The following is a 21,080-nucleotide window of genomic DNA, read 5'->3' as shown; positions in this document are numbered from 1 at the left end:
TTTGGGTAGGATAGGAAAGGAGCTTGACTGGAACACCTGAGTACCTTTGACTTTGGTCTTGATCTTGTAAGCACTGGGGAATAAGAGAAGTTTATTGAGTTTGGAAGTGAAATTGAAAGTCATGCTTTGGAAAAACTGACATTGCTGCAGGGTGGAGCAGTTGCATAAAGCGGTGTGCTCAGCTGGAGATTTGCAATATAATCTTTGGGAAACAAAAACCCCATATCTGGGGTCTATCTCAGAACTGTTGAATCCAGGCTGGAGGAGTTTAGGCTCATTTTCTTTTCTTCTATTTCTTTTTTTTTTTTTTAAACTAAATTTGTTGGGATAACATTGGTTAGTAACGTTTTGTAGAATTCAGATGTACAGCTTCATACTACAACACCTGTATACTTCATTGTCTGCTCGGCATCCATAGTCTGGTCTCCTTCCATCACCATATACTTTTCAAAAGACCCCCATATGATTCTGTTTTGTGCAACCCTGTTTAATTAAAACTTAAAGCTCAAAGATCAGTTCCGCTATTCCAAGTATACTAGGCATGAGATAGTAAGGGCAGATTGGGACAATGGCAATGGGAATGAGAGAAATGAAGGGATAGAAAATGCAAATTTGTTTTAAAAGTTTTCCTGTGGTATTTCATTAATAATGTTAACACTAATAAAAGGATTCAAAGAGAAGGAAGCAAAGAGAACTCCAAGGTTTGTGATATGGGGCCAGATATAAATAGGAAAACGGGCAGAGATTGCTAGTTTGGGGGAGAAGATAATGGGACATGTTGAGTGTTGAGATGATGGCTGTGTATCAAGGTGAATTCTCTGGGAGGTTGAAATGTGTTCTGTCTTGCTCTTTCTGAATGCTTCATTCTCTCTTGGCAAAGTACTCTACTCAACTAGTGACTGACTATAGGTCATGCTCTATTGGGAGGGTTAATAGCTCCAAGCTTCCATTTGATAAATGTGATCACAAAACATTTTTGATATTTTTTAAAAAAAGACCATCTGTTTAATGTAAAATAAAATGGGGGAAAAGACTGGAAAAAACATTGCAGAAAATATGAAAAGATTAATATCAGTAAATATTGTAATCACTTGAAACAAAAACAAAAAGTAAACCAGGCAAAGACGAACAGATAATTCTCAAAACTGGGAAATACCACTCATCATTCATTCCTTCTGAGTTCTTTCATCAGGTACTGTTCTAAGTGCTAGCAGACAAGACCTGAGCATTCTGGTGCTGGTGGAGTGAGAGGTGGGCAGTAGCACGTTCCAAAAAACAAGAATTTCAGATAGTGATAATGCTGTTAAGAAAATAAGGTAATGAGGTAGAATGGCTTTTGGTATTTATGTATCTATCTATCTATCTATCTATCTATCTATCTATCTATCTATCTATCTATCTATCTATCTCTGTTGGGGTTCCCTCATAATTGCACTCAAAAGTATTTTTCTCTTTTAGTTTTTTCTTTTGTTTGATTCTTGAAGATGTTTATGTAATGAATAGAATGCAGATTGAGATCTGTTGTTTCTTGTGGAAATCACTTACGTGGGTTCTCGCAGAATAGCGTTTGTTTTGTTCCGTTGGGAGGGAAACTATTCATCTGAAAAATGTTCACATTTTTGCCTGTGGCTTCATTCACTATGAAATGCAGTGATTTGAGTCTGCCATGAGTCAGTGGCACAGCTGAGGACAGAACCTTAGTCCCTTAGAACCGTCTCTGCTTATTGTACAGGATGAGCATGAAGGTCAAATACGATGCATATGAAAGTGTTCGTGTAGGTTAAAGGAGGAAGTTAAAGGAGCTAGCTAGAGCTTATCTTTGTCCTTTACTGTTTAATTATACATCATATAACTGAATGTTTCAAGCTGTAATTAAAGTATAGAAAGTTCAATGCATTGCTTTAAAGTAATAAGTCATTTTGCAGATGGGGATTTACTTGTGTAAGGAACTTTAACAAATAAACGTTTTGTATGTTTTATATGTTACTGAAGATTGATTCAGAAAAACAGCAAGATAGATGCCTGTTACTTTGCAGATATATTTTTTATTATTAACTGTAGGGATTTTTAAGGTATGATAAAGAGATAATGGAGTAGGAAAACAAATTTCAACCTTTGGTTTTTCTATTTGATGATTTACTGTTTCGAATATAAAGGAAGAGAAGGGAAGAGGTTTTTTGAAATGGAAACAGAAATAGTACTAAGAATAAGATAGTAACTCTTATGCTCAAGTTAGCTCATGCTTTTTTTAATTGACTCCATTCTATGGAATTTGTTTTCTTTTTAAAGGAAACTTGAACATAACTTCAAAAGAAGATTTGATTCTTTATTTCTGGACTGCATATACATAACAAGACCATCAGAATGTCGGGAGCCTCAGTGAAGGTGGCTGTCCGCGTGCGGCCCTTCAATTCTCGAGAGACCAGCAAAGAGTCCAAGTGCATCATCCAGATGCAAGGCAACTCCACCAGTGAGTTCCTGTTGTTTCTGCCAGTTAATTCTCACTTTCCTATCCTTTCTCCTTTTCCTTCTTGCTGTGATCATAATAACTGAATGTTTGGGTATTATCACTTTGAACTTTGCTATTTTCAGTGAGCCATTGAATGTTTTCCTCCTGTAATATTTTCTGTAGCATATTCAAATAATGGACTGTTTGTTTTGTTTTTTACAATTGAGAAATCCCCGGAGAATTGAACTAATTTAGCTAGTGTTTTTAAGTTGCAATCTTAATGATAATAAAGGTGTAAGCAGTGATTTTTACTAAACGATGATGTGAAATTTACTTGTGGAGGCTCCAAGATTTTTCTTCCTTGATTTTAAAGAGCATTTACAGTAGTTCTTTGAGTTGAACAACAGATACAACTATAATAGATAGTAAACTTATAAATTATTACTAAAATTATTAGTCATTGCTTCCCAGCTTGTTTCTCTATATCATTGCTTAAGTGAAAAAGGACTTAAGCTGATTTCTTTTGTACTTGCATTATTAATTACTTGATATGGATATGTAGGCAAATTATTTCTTAAAATAGTGTTAGTTTTACCATCTTGAAACCTATAACTTTGTGATAAAGCAGCATCATAGGTCTTTCAGACACAAGTTAATGCTCCATAGTTGAGAAACCATTCTGAGCCCATCTGTTTGTGGGCCATTTGCCAGTGTTTTGTGTAGGGGATTCTACCAGTGGGAAATAAAATTACATATATTTAAGGTGTACAATGTGATGTTTTGATATATGTATACATTATTAAATGATTACCACAATCAAACTAATTAAAATATCCATTACCTCTGGTTACCTTCTTGTGTGTGTGGTGAGAATACTTGAGATCCACTCGGAGCAAATTTTAAGTATACAGTACATTATTATTTATTGTAGTCACCATGTTGCTCATTAGGTCTCCAGAATTTATTCATCTTATAACTGAAAGTTTGGACCCTTTTATCAATATTTCCCCTTTTCCCCACCTCCCAGCTTCTGGTAACCACCATTCTATTCTGTTACTATGAGCTCACATTGTATTTTTATTTGTTCTTATATTCTTTACCTATAATTTTGAACTTGCTATTGCTTATACACGTCTCTGAACTTGGTAGATAGGACTTGCAACAATCTTTGTTTTGAAGAAAAAGTTTTCTTTTGTTAGTTTCAGGTGTACAAAGCAACATAATAGTTACGTATTTACACCCCTCACAAAGTGATAACCTCCCCCATCTACTATCCCTGACATGGTATATGGCTGTTACAACACAACAATCCTTTTTTAAAAAATTTCTTTTATTGGGGAATATTGGGGAACAGTGTATTTATGTATATCAGCTCCAAGTCAAGTCGTTTTTTTTTTTTTTTTCTAGTCTAGTTGTGGAGGGCGCAGCTGGCTGGCTCATTTGGGACTCGAACTGGTGACCTGGGTGTTATGAGCACTATATAGGCACTGTATTCTAACCAACTGAGCCAACCGGCCGCCCTGATCTATTTTTTATAAAAGGATTCAAAAATAGGAGTCTAAACTGCTGTACTATTATTGGTTTAACATTTCTTTGTCAGTTGTGCCAGTGGTTCTATAAATTATATCCTATGAGTGAGTAATTGTAAAAGAAAAAGATGCAAATTCAGTATTGAATTGTACACTTTAAATGGGTAAACTTTATGGTATGTAAATTATATCTCAGTGAAGTTTAAAAAGAAAGTCAGTGTTGATTATTTGCTCCTTAAAGTTTGAGCTAGACTTGCAATTGAACTAGAGAACAAATATTTACGTTCTTCAATTGGTGTTCACTCATTTAAACTATATTATTACTTGTACTTCATTTTAAGAATTAACTTTTACACAATGTATAACTAAATCCTTGCACAGGGGCTATACTAATCTTCTCTGTATGGTTCTAATTTTAGTATGTGTGCTGCTGAAGTGAACATGCTAAGTCCTGATTATTGAGCCTCTCATTTCTCTGTGAAAAATTAATTATAACTTAGTTTGGAGGCATTTTTGGCTATTGCCATTGCCTCTAAATATGCTAGTATATATCACAAGTTCTTTTAAAAGGCAGATTTGAAGAAATCCTGGATTAGGAGCCAGAATTGATTTCAAAAAGAACCACTTTTATCTCTAATATGTTTCTCACACTGAACTTCCAGGAGAAATCCCCAGTGTCATGGAGACGGTTTTTCATTAATGGTTGACGTGTCTGTTGCTATTTTTCTTACAGGGTTGGAAATCTCACTAAAAACTTTTAAATAGAAAATGATTTTTAAAAGGCCATATTCATCAAATGTAAAAATCATTTGTCATACAATAAAAATAAATGGAAAATTTTTATTAGTCAAAGTACTGATACTAATGTTTTTTTCTTGACATATCATTTTAGAATTCCCACATCTTAAATTGGCTGTAAGTTTATGTTCATTGTCAGGGTCAAATAGCATTATTTTAATTTTCCCCCCAGTTTTATTTCTGTGAACAGGTAAAACATTCATTCACATGGTATAAAATTTAAAAGGTACAGGGGTGGTTAGCTCAGTTGGTTAGAGCGCGGTGCTCTTAACAAGGTTGTGGGTTTGATCCCCACATGGGCCACTGTGAGCTGTGCCCTCTACAACTGGATCGAAATGTCTACTTGACTTGGAGCTGATGGGTCCTGGAAAACAACACTTAAAAAAAAAAAATTACAGTTTTCAGCATATAGGTCCTTCACATCCTTGGTTAAGTTTATTCCTAGGTATTTTATTCTTTTTGCTGCAATTGCAAAAGGAATTGTTTTTTGTATTTCTTTTTTGAGATTTCATTGTTAGTATATAGGAATGCAATGGATTTTTTGTACGTTGATTTTGTAGCCCGCAACTTTACTGTATTCGTTGATTGTTTCTAATAGCTTTTTGGTGGAGTCTTTAGGGTTTTCTATATATAGCATCATGTCATCTGCAAAGAGTGATAATTTAACTTCTTCATTCCCAATTTGGATGCCTTTTATTTCTTTCTCTTGCCTGATTGCTCTGGCAAGGATTTCCAACACTATGTTGAAAAGCAGAGGTGATAGGGGACAGCCCTGTCGTGTTCCTGAACGTGGAGCAAAGGGCTTCAGTTTTTCATCATTAATTATGAGATTAGCTGAGGGCTTGTCATATGTGGCCTTTATTATGTTAATGCATTTTCCTTCTATACCTATTTTATTAAGTGTTTTAATCATAAATGGATGTTGTATCTTGTCAAATGCTTTTTCTGCATCAATTGATATAATCATATGATTTTTGTCCTTTATTTTGTTTATGTGATGTATCACATTGATGGATTTGCGGATGTTGAACCATTCTTGTGCCCCGGGGATGAACTCCACTTGGTCGTGATGAATAATCTTTTTAATGTGTTGTTGTATTCGATTTGCTAGAATTTTGTTTAGGACTTTTGCATCTGTATTCATCAGAGATACTGGTCTGTAGGTTTCTTTTTTTGTGTTGTCTTACCAGGTTTTGGTATCAGGGTAATGTTGGCCTCATAAAATGAGTTAGGGAGTACTGTCTCTTCTTCAATTTTTTGGAAGAGTTTGAGCAGGATTGGTTATTAGATCCTGTTTGAAGGTTTGGTAGAATTCACTAGTGAAGCCATCTCGTCCCGGACTTTTGCTTTTGGGAAGTTTTTGGATGACTGATTCAATTTCGTTACTGGTGATCGGTCTGTATAGATTTTCCAGTTCTTCATGGTTCAGCCTTGGAAGGCTATGTGTTTCTAAGAACTTGTCCATTTCTTCTAGGTTATTGAATTTGGTGGCATATAGTCCTTCATAGTATTCTTGGATGATCCTTTGTATTTCTGTGATGTCCGTGATAACTTCTCCTTTTTCATTTCTGATTTTGTTAGTGTCTTCTCTTTATGTTAGTGAGTCTAGCCAAGAGTTTGTCAATTTTGTTAATCTTTTCAAAGAACCAGCTCTTTGTCACATTAATTTTTTCAATTCTCTTTTTGTTCTCTGTTTCATTTAGTTCTGCTCTGATTTTTATTTCCTTTCTTCTGCTGACCTTGGGTTTCACTTGTTCTTCTTTTTCTAGTTCTTTAAGGTGTAACATGAGATTATTTATTTGGGATTTTTTCTTGTTTCTTGAGATAGGCCTGTAATGATATAAATTTCCCTCTTAAAACTGCTTTCGCGGCATCCCAAAAATTTTGGTAGGATGTATTTTCATTGTCATTTGTTTCTATGTATCTTTTGAGCTCTCCTCTAATTTCTTCTTTGACCCAGTCGTTCTTTAACAGTATGTTGTTTAATCGCTATGTATTTGTGTTTTTTCCTGCTTTCTTTTTGCAATTGATATCCAATTTCAAAGTCTTGTGATCAGAGAATATGCTGGGTATGATTTCAATCTTCTTAAATTTGCTGAGGCTGATTTTATGTCCCAATATATGGTCTATCCTTGAGAATGTTCCGTGTACACTAGAAAAGAATGTATAGTCTGATGTTTTAGGATGAAGTGCTCTATATATGTCAATTATGTCCATTTCATCTAATGTGTCATTTAGGGCTGCTGTTTTATTTATTTTCTGTTTGGATGATCTATCCATAGCTGTCAATGATGTATTTAAGTCCCCTAGTATAATTGTGTTTTGGTCAATTTCTCCCTTTAGTTCTGTTAGTAGTTGCTTGGTATATTTCGGTGCTCCCTGATTGGGAGCTTCAATACAATTGCCTTGGAGAAGGCCTGTTGGGATTGAGGTGATTAGGTGTTCTATTTGCTTCTTGGATTCAAGGATCCAGTTCTTTCCACAAGTTTGGGAAGTTCTCACCAACAATTTGTTTGAATATATTCTCTGTTCCCTTCTCTCTCTCTTCTCCTTCTGGTATGCCGATTATTCTTATATTGCTCTTTCTGATGGAGTCAGAAAGTTCTTATAGAGTTCTTTCATTTCTTTTAAGCCTCAAGTCTCTTTCTTCTTCCATCTTTGTAATTTCCAGGTTTCTATCTTCGATGTCACTGATTCTTTCCTCCATCTGGTCAACTCTACTACCTAAGCTGGCTATTTCATTCTTGATTTCTTCTATTGAGTTCTTAATTTCCAGAAATTCTATTTGGTTCGTTTTAAAATTTCAATCTCTTTCGTAAAATGTTCATATTGTTCTTTGATTGTGTTTCTGAGTTCATTAAACTGCCTTTCTGTGTTTTCTTGCATCTCGTTGAGTTTTTTCAGAACTGCAATCTTGAATTCTCTGTCATTTAAATCACATATTTCCATATCTTTAAGTTCCTTTTCTGGAGACTTTTCACTTTCTTTCTGAGCTCTCTTGTTGCCTTTGTTATTCATGGCAATTACTGATTTATTATTTCTCTTCCTGGACATCTACAGGAGTGGCTTCTGCAACAGGTTGATAGGAAGAGGTCTTTCTTTTGTTTTCCAGTACTTGTTGGTAGAATGTTTTATTTTCTCTCCAACTTCAGCCTTTTTTTCTCTCTCACACGGTAGTGCTATGTTTTCTCTGCACTATTCCAGCTTCTCACACAATGGGGGGATTCCCTGGGAGTCGGGCTTCTCCTCTGTTGACAGTTCGCCTGGGTCACAGGGCGCAGTGTCCGTGTGGGGATGCGGAGAGCTTTTGGAGTTCCAAAGCTCTTTCTGCACCAGATTCAGAGCCCGTTTGTTTCAGCAGTTCTGTTTACTCCTGCAGGGATCCACCCAGATAGGTGGGGCCAGGGGTGGGGTGAGTTGTGAGAGGTGGCCCACAGCAATGGCGGCGACCACCACCACAGCCGGTCCTGCTTCCACAGCTCCCTCCCCTTTGCTGGAACTAGTTGGGCTGTGAATCTGTCTGCGGTCCACAGTTCTCAGAGCAGCAAATATTCTGTCCTTTGATCTGACACTGCTACTTTATCGCTTCTAGCACCGGGCAGGTGGGGTGGGGCGAGCTCTCGGAGGGTAGGGAGGGGCGGCTAGTCTCCGTGCCTAAGGCTTCCGTTCTCAGCTCGGCAGTGAGGGCTTAAACCACTGTTTTCAGCCTTCTTCCCTCAGTCTTTGCTCGGAGGCCTCTGCCGTGAACATTGGGTTCAGCCGTGTTATATTCTGCCCCCTCAGCCCTGTGGGCCGTAAGCGGAGCCCTAGCAGTCCGAGTCCTTCCCTCTCCCGCAGTTGCAGAAGATCCGGGCGCAGCGGGCTCTGAGCACTGAGCTAGGTCTGTGTCCTGCGCCCGCGCGGCTTCGTCTCCGCACTTCTCTCCCTCCTCCCCCGCTCGCACGATTCGCCCACCTGGAGGTGAATTCAGTAGTGGGCCTCTTGGTCTTGCCTGTCTGCTGTGCAAGGAGTCCTTTGTGGAGTTATTGTTGTCCAATTAGTTGTAAATTCCAGGGGAGCTTTACAGAGGCTCACCTCACGCCGCCATTTTAATGACGTCAAAAAAGATTTAAACATACAAAGAGTATGCTGCACAGACACTTTCTCTTACCCCATCACATAGTCAACCATTTCCTCTCCCTAGAAGCAACTTGTGTGAGATTTCCTTTCAGAAATAGTTTAAGCAGCAGCATAGTTTTCTAAGATACTTTATTCCCCTTTTAGTTAGTGATAATGTGTAATAGTAGCTTATTTTTCAGCCTTGACTGCATTGAATGCTTTAAATACCTGAACAATACAATTCATGTTTATAACTGGTAGAAGGTGTTTCCTTTGAGATTTTAGCATGAAAGAATATCCATAAAAGTTAGTAGGGTTTTATTTATTAGCAAGTATCTGTTATATAAGTATAATGGTATGTTAAGTACCAAATAGAGTATTTTTTAAAAATCATCCATTTGACTATCCAGCAGAATAAAACTATTAAAATATGTGGTAAAATTAAAACATTTTCTATAGTTCTGGGTAGTTATGAGCCATACATCTGAGTTTGCTTGACTCTTTGCTTTGCTTATTTTTTGATCATGTGAATTAAAAGCTCACTAAGAGATTATTGATAGCTCATTAAAAAAAGTGTTAGATCTCATTGTTTCTATATAGCTCTCTCTTTGACCTTATTATTTTTTGTTTTAAGATTTTTTTTTTTAAACAGGACTTTATTGGGGAACAGTGTGTACTTTCAGGACTTTTTTTCCCCAAGTCAAGTTGTTGTCTCTTCAATCTTAGTTATGGAGGGTGCCATTCAGCTTCAAGTTGTTGTCCTTTCAGTCTTAGTTGTGGAGGGCGCAGCTCAGCTCCAGGTCCAGTTGCCATTGCTAGTTGCAGGGGGCGCAGCCCACCATCCCTTGCGGGACTCGAGGAATGGTTGAGAGCCCAGTGGCCCATGTGGGAATCGAAGCGTCAGCCTTCGGAGTGAGGAGCACGGAGCTCCAAGTGCCTGAGCCACCGGGCTGGCCCTGACATTATTTTGATTGCATAGAAAATAACGTCAGTTTAGGTGGAAAAAGGTAAAATTACCCAAATATGATATTCACTCTGAATGAAGGATCTCAAGTGTTTTCACTTGTAGTAGGTAGCAAACTGAAGAAGAGAATGAGATTCCTAGTTGAACACCTTTTGAGGATAGGGCCATAAAATTTGGAGTTGGTGAGGATGTAAATTTTCTTCACCTATTCTTGCTCATCTCCTACAAAAGTCTTTCCAGAATTACTGAAAATGTTGATAGTCTTTTTATAAAAGTTTGAAGAAATGCCTGGTTTTTATTAAAAGTGATTAGTAATTTGGTTAGAATAGGCCTGGTTATATTGTACTAGTCCTATGAAAACCAATCCGTGGCTCACATGAAGCACAGTGCTGAACTACCAGTGGTTTTTCCATCGTTTTGTCCAAAATCTTTCTAGACCACAGGCCAAGTGGCTGTGCTCTGCCTTGCCCTTTCTTTCCCTTCCTCTTTTGAGAATCTGCTCTAATATGTATCTGGAGGGATTACAGAGTTATGTGTACCCTAGGACCCTGCACTTGAGTTTTTAGTTTGTGGTAGGACAGACAGGATATACTAAATGACCTCAATACAAAATAAATATGATAATTGCTATTAAAAAAAGGGTTTTAAAAAAGTACAGGTGTGAGTTTGGAAAAGGGCACGCGTGAGATTCATAGATGATAGGGCATTTCCACTAGACCTTGAGGAGTAAGTAGACTTTAGATTAAACGTCCAGTATGTTTGAGGAAATTTTCAGGATTGTAGCTTGTTAGTGTTAGGACTAGATAATTGGTACTCCTGACCCATATCTGGCTGGAACAGATTGCCTCTCGCACATAAACGTTCAGCAGAAGAAATTGGACTTCTAATTAGCATTGGTCTACTGAAACAAAAAACCTCATGAGATGAACCAGCCTTGGGAAAAGTAGGGTTAGTTTTTAGCGAAATACTTAGTCATGGCTCAGAGGGTTTGTGGTAATTTTGATTCCTTTGAAAGGTGTTTGTTCTTGGAAAGCTTTGATTATCTAATTGTATCAGAGACTTTTTCCCCTTCGATTTTTGGCATTTTCTGCTAATGTTTTCTATTTTATATGGCATTTTGTTTGTAATTTGGCTAACAAATAATTTTTTAAACTTTTATTTATATAAGTGTTTTGCCAGGACCCATCAGCTCCAAGTCAAGTAGTTGTTTCAATCTAGTTGTGGAGGGTGTAGCTAGCTCACAGTGGCCCATGTGGGGATCAAACTGGCAACCTTGTTAAGAGCACCAAGCTCTAACCAACTGAGCTAACCAGCCGCCCCCTAACAAATAATTTTTATATGAGATTTTAAGTGAGCCACTTGCTATGTTTAGAAAGTATTAATGGCTTGATTAAAAAAAAAAAAACACTGGATTTAAATTGGGAGACAGCATGCATTTTTAACCTAGAATTGTTGCAAAAAATGAAATGAATTTGCTGCAGTCACATGTGTTAGCTATATTGAAAGACTGCTATGCTGGCAAGCTGGCCTGGCCTGCTGCTCGCAAGGATTATAGCTGATTGCAGATGGAATGCAATGGAATGTTCCTGCCATAAGATCTCTTATGAAAAAGTAGAAGAGGGTGAAGGGTACTGTAGGGAATATGCCAGATCTGTAAACTGAGTCGTAGCTGTTTATTGAAGCAATTTCTGGTCTCAGAGGGAATATTTTCCATGGCACAGATAAATGTTACTGCCTTGACATTTTTGAGACCTGAATGCATACACAAATGGCTTTGTTTAATATCCCATTATGTTCCAAGTTTCTCCCACTTTGGAAGATTTTTTTAATTGTCTAGTTACCTCCTTACCACAGCTTCCTGCATTTTGATGGATTTTTGTTGTTGTTATTCCAGTTTGCTTAAATGGTTAGAGTTGTTACGTTACGTAATTTTGTATTCAAGTCTTTTCTTGTTAGTCTTAAATTTTTTTTTCTCTCTCATTGGTATTACCTAATTCTCATTTGCATTTTGCTCTGGGTTTTTTTTCCTGGGGTCAATGGATAGATTTCAGTGACTGTCAAGGTGGGCACCCCTTGAAATTATATGAAAAATGTGTTTTATGCATTTTCCTAGGGAGGGAATAATCTACTTTCAGTACATTTTTAGAGAGATCTGTGTACCCAAACAAAGGTAAGAGGCACTAGCCTAAGATCAGAAGGAGGTCTCCTTAAGTCCTTTCCAGGATAAGCCAGGACATACTGTGTTTCCCCAAAAATAAGACCTAGCTGGACAATCAGCTCTAATGCATCTTTTGGAGCAAAAATTAATAGAAGACTGGTTCTTATATTATATTACATTAAATTACATTGCATTATATTTATTATATAAGAGCCGGTCTTATAATAAAATAAGACCGGGTCTTATATTAACTTTTGCTCCAAAAGACACGTTAGAGCTGATTGTCCGACTAGGTCTTATTTTTGGAGAAACAGTACCATGGAACTGCAGAGATGACACTCGTGTTCTGTACTGGCTGGTGGGCACCTGGGCTTTTATTGTTATTGATACTCTACATACATATATGTTATAAATCTATGTACTGTATGTCTATCTACTAAATGTTTAATTTAAAATGTACAAAAGCAAAGGAGAAAACAAAGTTAGTCTTGCAAGTAGAGATGCTGTGTGCCCATAACCAGGCAGATCATATAACAGGCACAGGCCCATCACATTGCCTCCTGCTGCCTCCTCCTGAAGCCTTCTAGCCACTTTTTCACTCCTTTTTTCAAAGACAGGAATGTTCACATTGATTAAATGACACTCATTTAGTCACTGGAATGTAGGAAGGTAAGCAACATGAGGATAGAGAGGTTCATACAGCATGGGAAGAAGACCAGGTCAGTAAAATGCATTGACATCAGCGTTAGTACCAGTGGCACTTTTACTGTAGTCAGGGCTTGGAGCTATGGCAATGGTGTGTGTGTGTGTGTTGGGGGTGGGGAATAAAGGTGCCACTGAAATGATACATTTACTCAACTGGAGTGGTTGAAACCAGTTTGGGTCTTTTGAAGGACTTTTGGAATGGGTATATAAAGGGGAGGTCCAGGTCTCACATGGGCAGTGGCCGTGGCCTCTCCCTTTAGGGAGATTGTCCCTCAGCAGTGTTGGGGTGGGAGCAGCCTGTGATCCTCCAGGCCCCCCCCCCCCCTTAACTCAGGGCTATCTGCTGGTCACTCCCTGTGCTGCGGACTTTTTTACATCCTGGTCTTTCTTATGTCCCCCTCAGTCTTTAAAGCAGTCTTTGTCTTACTTTTCTTCAGATCAAAAACATACTTGGTCTTTTCTTTTGTATCTGACACAATATTATTTAGTATTTCATGACTTCTCATGTGGCACCTAAGCTGACATTCCGGAATGTATCCTTATATTTCTTACGTTTTTCTTCTACAGGGATATGGTTTACGGTCATAAAGAAGGGCATTAGATTGTCCCCTCTTCTAGATATTAGGTGTATTTTTTGTTGTTTTCCAGTGTTTTTAAACTTTTACTGCATTTGATTGCTTTGGTGTGTCATAGCAAGACATTTTCGTATGTGATAAAAAGAAAATTGTTTTTGGTGAGTTATAAGCATATCATCGAAACTCTTCAGCTTTGCCCCATCACCTTGACTTCCGAAATGAAGATGACTTCCAGCCTTTGTCATTAATGGGTTGGTTGGTTGTCTGAACAAAATTTGATGGCGTGTTGGTATTGAAAACATAATCTTTTGCAGATTTTGCAGTTTTTCACAAGTACCTGCTAGGGCTTGTCTTGATAGCCCTGGATCGGACAGCAACTAAGGATGATGTATCTTCTGGTTAATTCCATGAACAAAAGAGGGTTCTTTTGACTTAGCTGTCGTTTCACAGCAGTAGTTGCTCCCTCTGTCGTCATCGTTTTCCTTATATTAGGAAGATGCTGAAGTTGGTGTTCAGGGGAAAAAATAATTCTTTAATTATGTTGGGCTATTTATTTTCTCGGCATCTGGGTCTAAGGGTCCCGGTTTACTGCCTTACTTCAGACATGGACTGTTGGACAAAGCAGGGATAAGCAATCGTTCACTTTGTATAATGTTTCTCATAAGGAAGACAACCTGATGGGGAAAGCAATAGTTTGAGACTGTTTCATAATCCCTTGTCTTATACTTAAAACAGTTTTTGACACGTAATAGGTGTTCAATAAATTGAATTTGCTTTTCCTTTCTCTTGTCATTTGCTATATATAATTTTTCTTCTGAATATATCTTCTTTCAAATATCTTTGAAATATCTACAAAATAGTCATTTGTTTAAATGCTTTTGAAATAGACCAAAATGAGGCTTGGAGTCTGGGGAGGGCCTGGCTTGTTTAAGTCCCACTTTTTTGTAGGACTTAAATTACTACTTTTGTAGCATATTACTGTTCTTTCCACTTACTGACAGTTTCTCTAACTCTTATTTGAGGCATTATCTTCTGGTGTTTTCCCTGGTAACAGTTTTACTCTATTGATCTTCATCATAGTTAATACCTTTGCTTAGAAAAAACACAAGAAAGATAATTTGTTAGCTGTCACAGTACAGGTTCTACCTATCCTTACCCTCTGTTTTAGAACAATTTATTGAACACATTTATTCAGTATATCTATAAATGATATAAACCAATCAATTTAAAAAATTTAAAGAATAATGCTTTTATTCTCAAAACAAAAGCAGTTGAAAAATTGAAAACTCAGAAAACACAAAGCAGAAAGCAGAATCACTCCTAATCTTACCACTCAGAGAAAGCTACCATTAACATCTCATTGGGTAGTCTTCTCTTTTCTTTGCACCATCACATATTCAATTTGTTATGTAATTGGATCATTTATATATAGTATATAGATATAAATATATAATATACATATATATATATTGTCTTGTAACTTGCTTTTTTTAATCCTTTTATCCCCTCCTTCTTCCGCCTCCTCCCACCCACCCCGGTTCAAGCCCTTGTTTCTCAGTCTAGTTGTGTAGGACACAGCTCCCTGGCCCAGGCTGGTGTTACTCAATCAAAGATATCCACATTTTAAAAACATTTTAAAAATAATTTTTTATAGGTGTTTAAGGAATAATACATCAAATAGGTATGTTTTATGTTATGGAAAGGATTTTTTTCGGGGGGTGTAATTACAGATTTTAATACTCAGAACAGACGTCAGAAACCTATAGTGTTCTAAATGCTGAACACTTGAAATTCCGTGGTGTTCTGGGTGCATCATCCCGAATAGCACCTAAGTGCAGCAAGGGGATTGGCTGGAAGATGTTATGGAAATTACCTTAAATATTGTTTTCCTCTTGTGATATATCCACTGCTGTTAATAACATGTGATAAGTCAATATAAAGCTAGATTGAATGGACTTTGATTTAAGAATTTGTGTAGTTCATTCTTAAATTGATTTCATCATCACAGTTAATCCAAGGGCTGACCCTGGTTAAATCTACCTCCTTATTTTTACCTGAAGGACAAATTGAGTTTAACTTTTTTGTATTAGAATAATATGTTATTCATTAATGTCCTGTAGCAATACAAGTGACCTTATCAAATGAGGGCTCTATTTCAATAATAAATGTTTCCTATCATCTTATTGTAGTTTGTATTCATTACCTCAGTACATATAACATTTTTACAGCTGTATCTCACTTAATTGTAATAGCATGTTTGCTGTGTCTTTCTACAGTTGTGTTCTCAGAACGTAGCCTAATGCCTGTTTAATAAGCATTCAGTGAATGAATGGATGAATCAGTGAATGTACAGTAAGATCTAAACGTGTGTACAGAAAACAACACTTTCTCCTTTATCTGAGCACAAAGCTTATAAATTAAATAGTAAAATACCCACTATTATATGTTATCAATTCATTAATTTATTGAGCACATTCTTTTAAGTATTCTTCAAGAACTCAGTTTTAATGGCTATATATTATTTTATGTGCTGTACTTTACTTAGCTAATCCCCCACTATCAGACACTTGAGACTTAAAACAATTTCTTAGGACTGCTGTAAAGAATGTAAGCCCCACACAGGTGGGGAAGAAATTGTTTTTAAAGGCAGTTTACGCAGCTGTCGACCTAGCATCTTTACCTGTCTCTCTAATAACCTTTTGAAACTTGACACGTCCGAAACTGAATTCCGGATGGATCCTCTTCCAGTCCTGCTCCCCTGCATTCTTTCTCAACTCAGTTGATAGCAACTATCTGTGTAGTTGCCCAGGGCAAAAATCATGTAATACCCTTGACTTCTCTCTCTCTTATCCTCTAGCCAATCCATCAGAAAGTCCTGTGGGCTCTGCTTTAGGATATATCCAGAATCTGACCACTTTTCACTCCCTTCACAGCCACTGCCTGCAGTAACCTCCTAACAAGCTGCCTCCCTTCAACCCTTGACCTCTGGCAGTTTGTTCTTATCAGAGCAGCTAGAGAGATCTTTGTAGAATGGAAGTCAGACTGTTTTTTTGGTCAAAACTCTGAGACGGTTTCCATTTCACTTAGACTAAAAACTAGTCTGTGCGTGATCTCGCCTCTTCCTTTGTCAAACCTATGTAGCTTTGTTGGTCTTTCACATAATGTGTTGGGTACATTTTCCCGTTTCTTAGTATTCTTCAAGAGCATGATTTTAGTGGCTGCATAGTATTCTATTCCATTTATGAATGGTACCTTATTCAGCTCATCCTCTGTTGCCAGACACTTGAGCCGTAGCTTCTTCATTTATAAATGGAGATGTAGCTGAGACCTACCCAGCCTGCTATACCCGGGTTGTTGTGAGGCTCAAAGGGAATCAAGTATATCATAGGATGGTAATTGAAAAATGATTTGTTACATTGTTTTTTTGTGGTTAGTTTTGGTACCTAAATTGTTGCATTCAATAGAAATGTAAATTGAAAGGCAGAAACAATTGAACCTATTACTAAGCTGGAGGCCTTTGGTATTGTGTGTTTGGAACTGCTTTTTATTACAGTGGATAATTGAAACCCCTTCAGTTACTTCAATAAGTTGTTTTCATATCTCGATTCCAAAACAGCAAAGAGAGAAGACTGGATAAAATCTTGTAGGAAACCTAGTCTTCTTTCTTTGCTGTTTTGTATCTTATTGTTCTAGTCTTTTAAGGTTGCCTTAATTAAAATCCAAACATGCATCTTTATATGTGCAGTTATTGGTTATTGCAAAGGGGAAAGTATAGCCATGCCCAGTTTTTTTCTGTTCTTTTTAATGCCTTCTTAGCAATTCTTGAGATGCTTTGGAGTCCATTTTTAGCAGTCCATGCCAGTAACATGGTGTTGACTGACTTTGGTTGTTGCCCAGTGAAGTGTGGGTGCTGTAATGGGACCGTGAATTGGATCAGTACATGTGGTCGTATGACAGGCAAAGTGTTGGCATTCCTAGATTTCATTTCGGTAATATATCAGGAATTGCACTTATTTTATGAAAAACATTTCTAGCGGGCTAAAACTGGTTCTTAGTTGTATTGTTTAGGGATGAATGCTATATACAGAGTTGGTAGGAATACGAATTAGGTTTTTTGAGAGCATCTATAGGAAGTTAGGTTTTTGTTATTTAGCAAGCATAAGCTCGGAGGCCAGCAGGCTCTCAGAGTTTTTAGTCTTGTTTTAAAGGTAAATAATCAAAGCAGTGTGATGGCCGTTAATGAAAGCATTAAGGAGAGACTTCTAAATCATTGAGGGGTAGGGCCAGGAAAGGTGGGAATGTCCGGGAAGCCCTTTCTGTTTTGGCATAACAGAAAAACCTCTATGGCCAGAATTAGCAGAAGCTACCTAAATGAGGAAATGATTCAACTACATTTACTGTTTCCCTGTGACGCTGTTCTGGTCTGATACTAGAGAGTTACGTGTAACTAAATAAACTTGAGGCAAAACGGATGAAGGGAAAAACAAAAGTAGCTTTTACTTTTTAAATTGCCTTGTAGTGGGGAAAAACCTCGATTAGTAATTAGAAACAACAACAAGAAGAAACACTTCAGCTGTGCCAAGCACAACTAGGCACTTACAGATTTCGACTCATTTAATCCTCACAATACTCCTGTGGCAGATTCTCTTATTTTCCCCGTTCTTGGAGGGGATAGATATTGGCTCACGTGCCTGGGGTCACACATCTAGGAACGGGGAGGACTAGAAAATGAGCTGCTGTCTGGCTCCAGAACCCTTACTCTTAACTTCTGTACTATACCTGTTGCCTCTCGAAATATTGTTTCCCTGTTCTGTATAGTAATGCTGAATGTCTACGTCTAATTCGAATTTAATTGTGAGATTAAAATTTGTTTTGATGTCCCTTCTTGATGCAGGGAAATTGTGAATAAAAAGGGTATTACTGTTAGTTTAGACATTTTTGTGCCACTTAGATTGAACGGGAGCTAGGCTTTCCCCCTCATCTCCCTTCCAAATCATTCAAAATTTGCTTAGGAAGAGCAGAATTGTTATTAACTGAGAATTTGTTTAATGTTTATTACAGCTAGCATATATTTTATACCCAGTTGATGACAGTGGACACTACGGAGTTGGTAGGGTTTTTCCTACTGTGTATTTATTTTTAATACAAAGGGAATGAGTATATACTGAACATATATATAGTATACTTATCCTGTTTATAAGATTTGGAATCTAAGTCTGTTATTTTAAATGATTAAGGAACTTTAAGATTTTAGGTGTTTTGCTCACATCTACCTTACGGCAATATGCTTTGTACCAATTGAATACATTTCTGGAAATATATTACTTCCAGAAGGGAGGGGGCTGCTTATGGATTTGGAATATAAATGGTATACAAAATACTTTTATTGTGTGTCATTTGTCTTAATTTTGGGTATAGGAAGCTTTTGGAAGAGGATGTTTATGCTGAAGATGTCACTGGGATTTTTAACAAACCCAAAACATGCTATGTTTAAAATGTTAATATAAAGTTACAGTGTTGCCACAATGTGTTAATTGTAGGTGCAGGCAAAATCTTTAGTAGTTTGCCAACAACAGCATAATTGCTACATGGAGACTGGAGATACTAGATAAACAAATTTATTCTGGAGAGTAAAAAGCTTTTAAGTACAGATCTTGTTTTGATTGCCTTGTTTTCTAGGACTTAGTAATTAAAACATTATTTCTGCATCTTTATGCTGAAGTAGCAAAGTTGGAAAGAAGGCATAGGAAAAGGGGGTAAAACTAGGGAACTTAACAGCTTTGTAAGGCTAATTTTGATTTGAAGAGGCTCAGAGAGAAGATGGTCTTGTGGTTCATCAATAAACTAAAATGTATGGAACACTTTATGATAGTCATTTTAAAGGCGTTTCCATTTATCTTGGTAAGGGCATTCAAGTAAGCCTTTACATGGAAGATGTCCTGTTCCTCATCCTTCTCCAGCTCTCCTAAGGTCTGAAAGTCAGCTACAGCAGGAGAAATAAAAAGTTTGAAGGGGAAAGGTGTGAAAGATTTAGGGAGAGGCTCAATGTGGGATCATCTTCCTTTTGGACCTGGGAAAAGATACAGTCAGATCTTCAATTTTAAGGCGGCCTTTCTGATTGATGAAGGGGAACTTAAGAAAACAGCTTGAAGCCAGACAAGATTTGAAAGGTGATGGGGAGCCAAGGCCCAGGTGAGGTTGAGCAAAGCCAGTTACTAGGGAAGTCAGGAAAGAGTGAACAAAGACTCTCTCCGCTGGGGAATCCAGAAGATGGGGGTGATAATAAGCGTTGTGACAGCAGTAGGTAACATAGCTGACTTCCTCCTTGAAACCTTTCCAGCTCTCGGGACCCGTGCTCTCATGGTTGCCGCCCTTACTCACAGGCCATTCTCCGTTCTTCCTCACCTCCCTATGTTAAAAGTGAACCAGTACTTACTTGTCTCTTCTCTTGGATCTCTTCTCTGTCTCTAGAGAAGACGGACTCCCTAAGTGATTTCATCCAGGCTCAAGGCTTTAAATGTCATTGAGGTGATGATTCCCAAATTCATTTCCCCAGCCTGGACCTCTCTGTAGAGCTCTAGTCCTGTCTGTCTAGCTACTAACTTAACTCTCCTTGAAAGACTGAGAAGTATCTCAGACTTACAAGTCCTCAACAGAACTGTTGTTTCCCTCCGTGCCCGCCTAAAGTGGTTCTTCTTTATTCTTACCCATTCTTTTAGTTTCTCAGATCAAAAATATTGGAGTCACTCTTGCCACCTCTCTTTCTTACAGGCCACCCGTGTGTAATTCATCAGTAAGTCCTGTCATCTCTGCCTTCACAATCTATCTCGAATCGAGTTACTTTTTACCCTTTTTGCTCTAGTCCAAGTCAATGCTGCAGTAGCCGCCTGTCTTTCTGCTCCCACTCTTGTTCCTTTGCAAGAGCCAGTTATATTTTGGCAGTGTAAATTAGATTGTCACCCCTCTGCTTAAAATCCTTCTTTGGCTTCCTGTCACTTTTAGAATAAAATCAAAATCCTCACCTTGGCCACAGGGACGCATAGGATTTGGCCTCTGACTAGCTATCTGATTTCACTTCTCAGCATTGTTTACCCTCTGGCTACACTGGTAGTCTTGCCTGTTCCGAAATGTCTTTCAGATCCCTGCTTAAATATCACCTCACAGGTGGCAGCCTGCCCACTCTTATCTAAAATAACCAGCTTGCCACCACCACTGTCACCTTTATCTCCTAACTCTTTTTCTTCCCCAGGTTATACCAGCTCTATTAGTTAATTATCTGACATCCTGATTAGAATGTAAGCGCTTTGAAGGCAGAGACTGGTTGGTGTTCACTAGATACCTTCAGGTCTGGGGCATGGTAGGCCCTCAGATATTTGTTAAATGAAAGACTATTTTGAACATTTACTTTGTGCTATGCCCTGAGCTAAAACTGTTGACATGGATTAATCATTAATTCTCACAACAATTTATAAAGTTATTATTGTACCCATTTTACCGATTAGAAAATTGAGGCTTACAAAGTTTGTTATGTGCCCAAGTTATAGATGCACCCTACAGTAACCTTGGATACTTAGGCTGTTTAGATTAAAGCTTCTACAGTATTTTATTCCCTTCATTGCTAAAATCCATGAAAATGTCTTCTAGAAATATTTTCCAGGTCATCTCAAATTTTGATAATTGATTATTGGGTCAAATTGTAAGACAAAATTTGGATGAAGAGATGCCAGTGCTTTTGATACAGGAATGGACCTTTCTCTCCATCCCCACAAATGCCACATACTGGAATTCATGGATTTCTAATGCC

The 21,080-nt window shown here is 37.7% G+C and overlaps 1 protein-coding gene across 16 annotated transcripts in view; it reads left to right on the top strand.

Moving 5' to 3' along the window:
* KIF1B (kinesin family member 1B) overlaps positions 1–21,080 on the top strand; it is a 136,075-nt gene that overhangs the window by 11,154 nt on the left and 103,841 nt on the right. For 12 of the 16 annotated variants that reach the window (XM_081054974.1, XM_081054985.1, XM_081054973.1 and 9 more), the window contains exon 2: positions 2,290–2,470. In XM_081054974.1, coding sequence (XP_080911100.1) covers positions 2,365–2,470 — 106 coding nt within the window. In that variant the 5' untranslated portion in view covers positions 2,290–2,364. Of the gene's footprint in view, positions 1–705; positions 1,317–2,289; positions 2,471–21,080 lie in introns of those variants that run through there. The other 4 variants (XM_081054972.1, XM_081054978.1, XM_081054977.1 and 1 more) reach the window with 2 other exon arrangements.

Source organism: Rhinolophus hipposideros (assembly GCF_964194185.1).
Source record: "Rhinolophus hipposideros genome assembly, chromosome: 8".
Classification (NCBI taxonomy): Eukaryota; Metazoa; Chordata; class Mammalia; order Chiroptera; family Rhinolophidae; genus Rhinolophus; species Rhinolophus hipposideros.
Note: the sequence above shows the minus strand (reverse complement) of the source record. Positions and strands in the feature narration are given on the sequence as shown.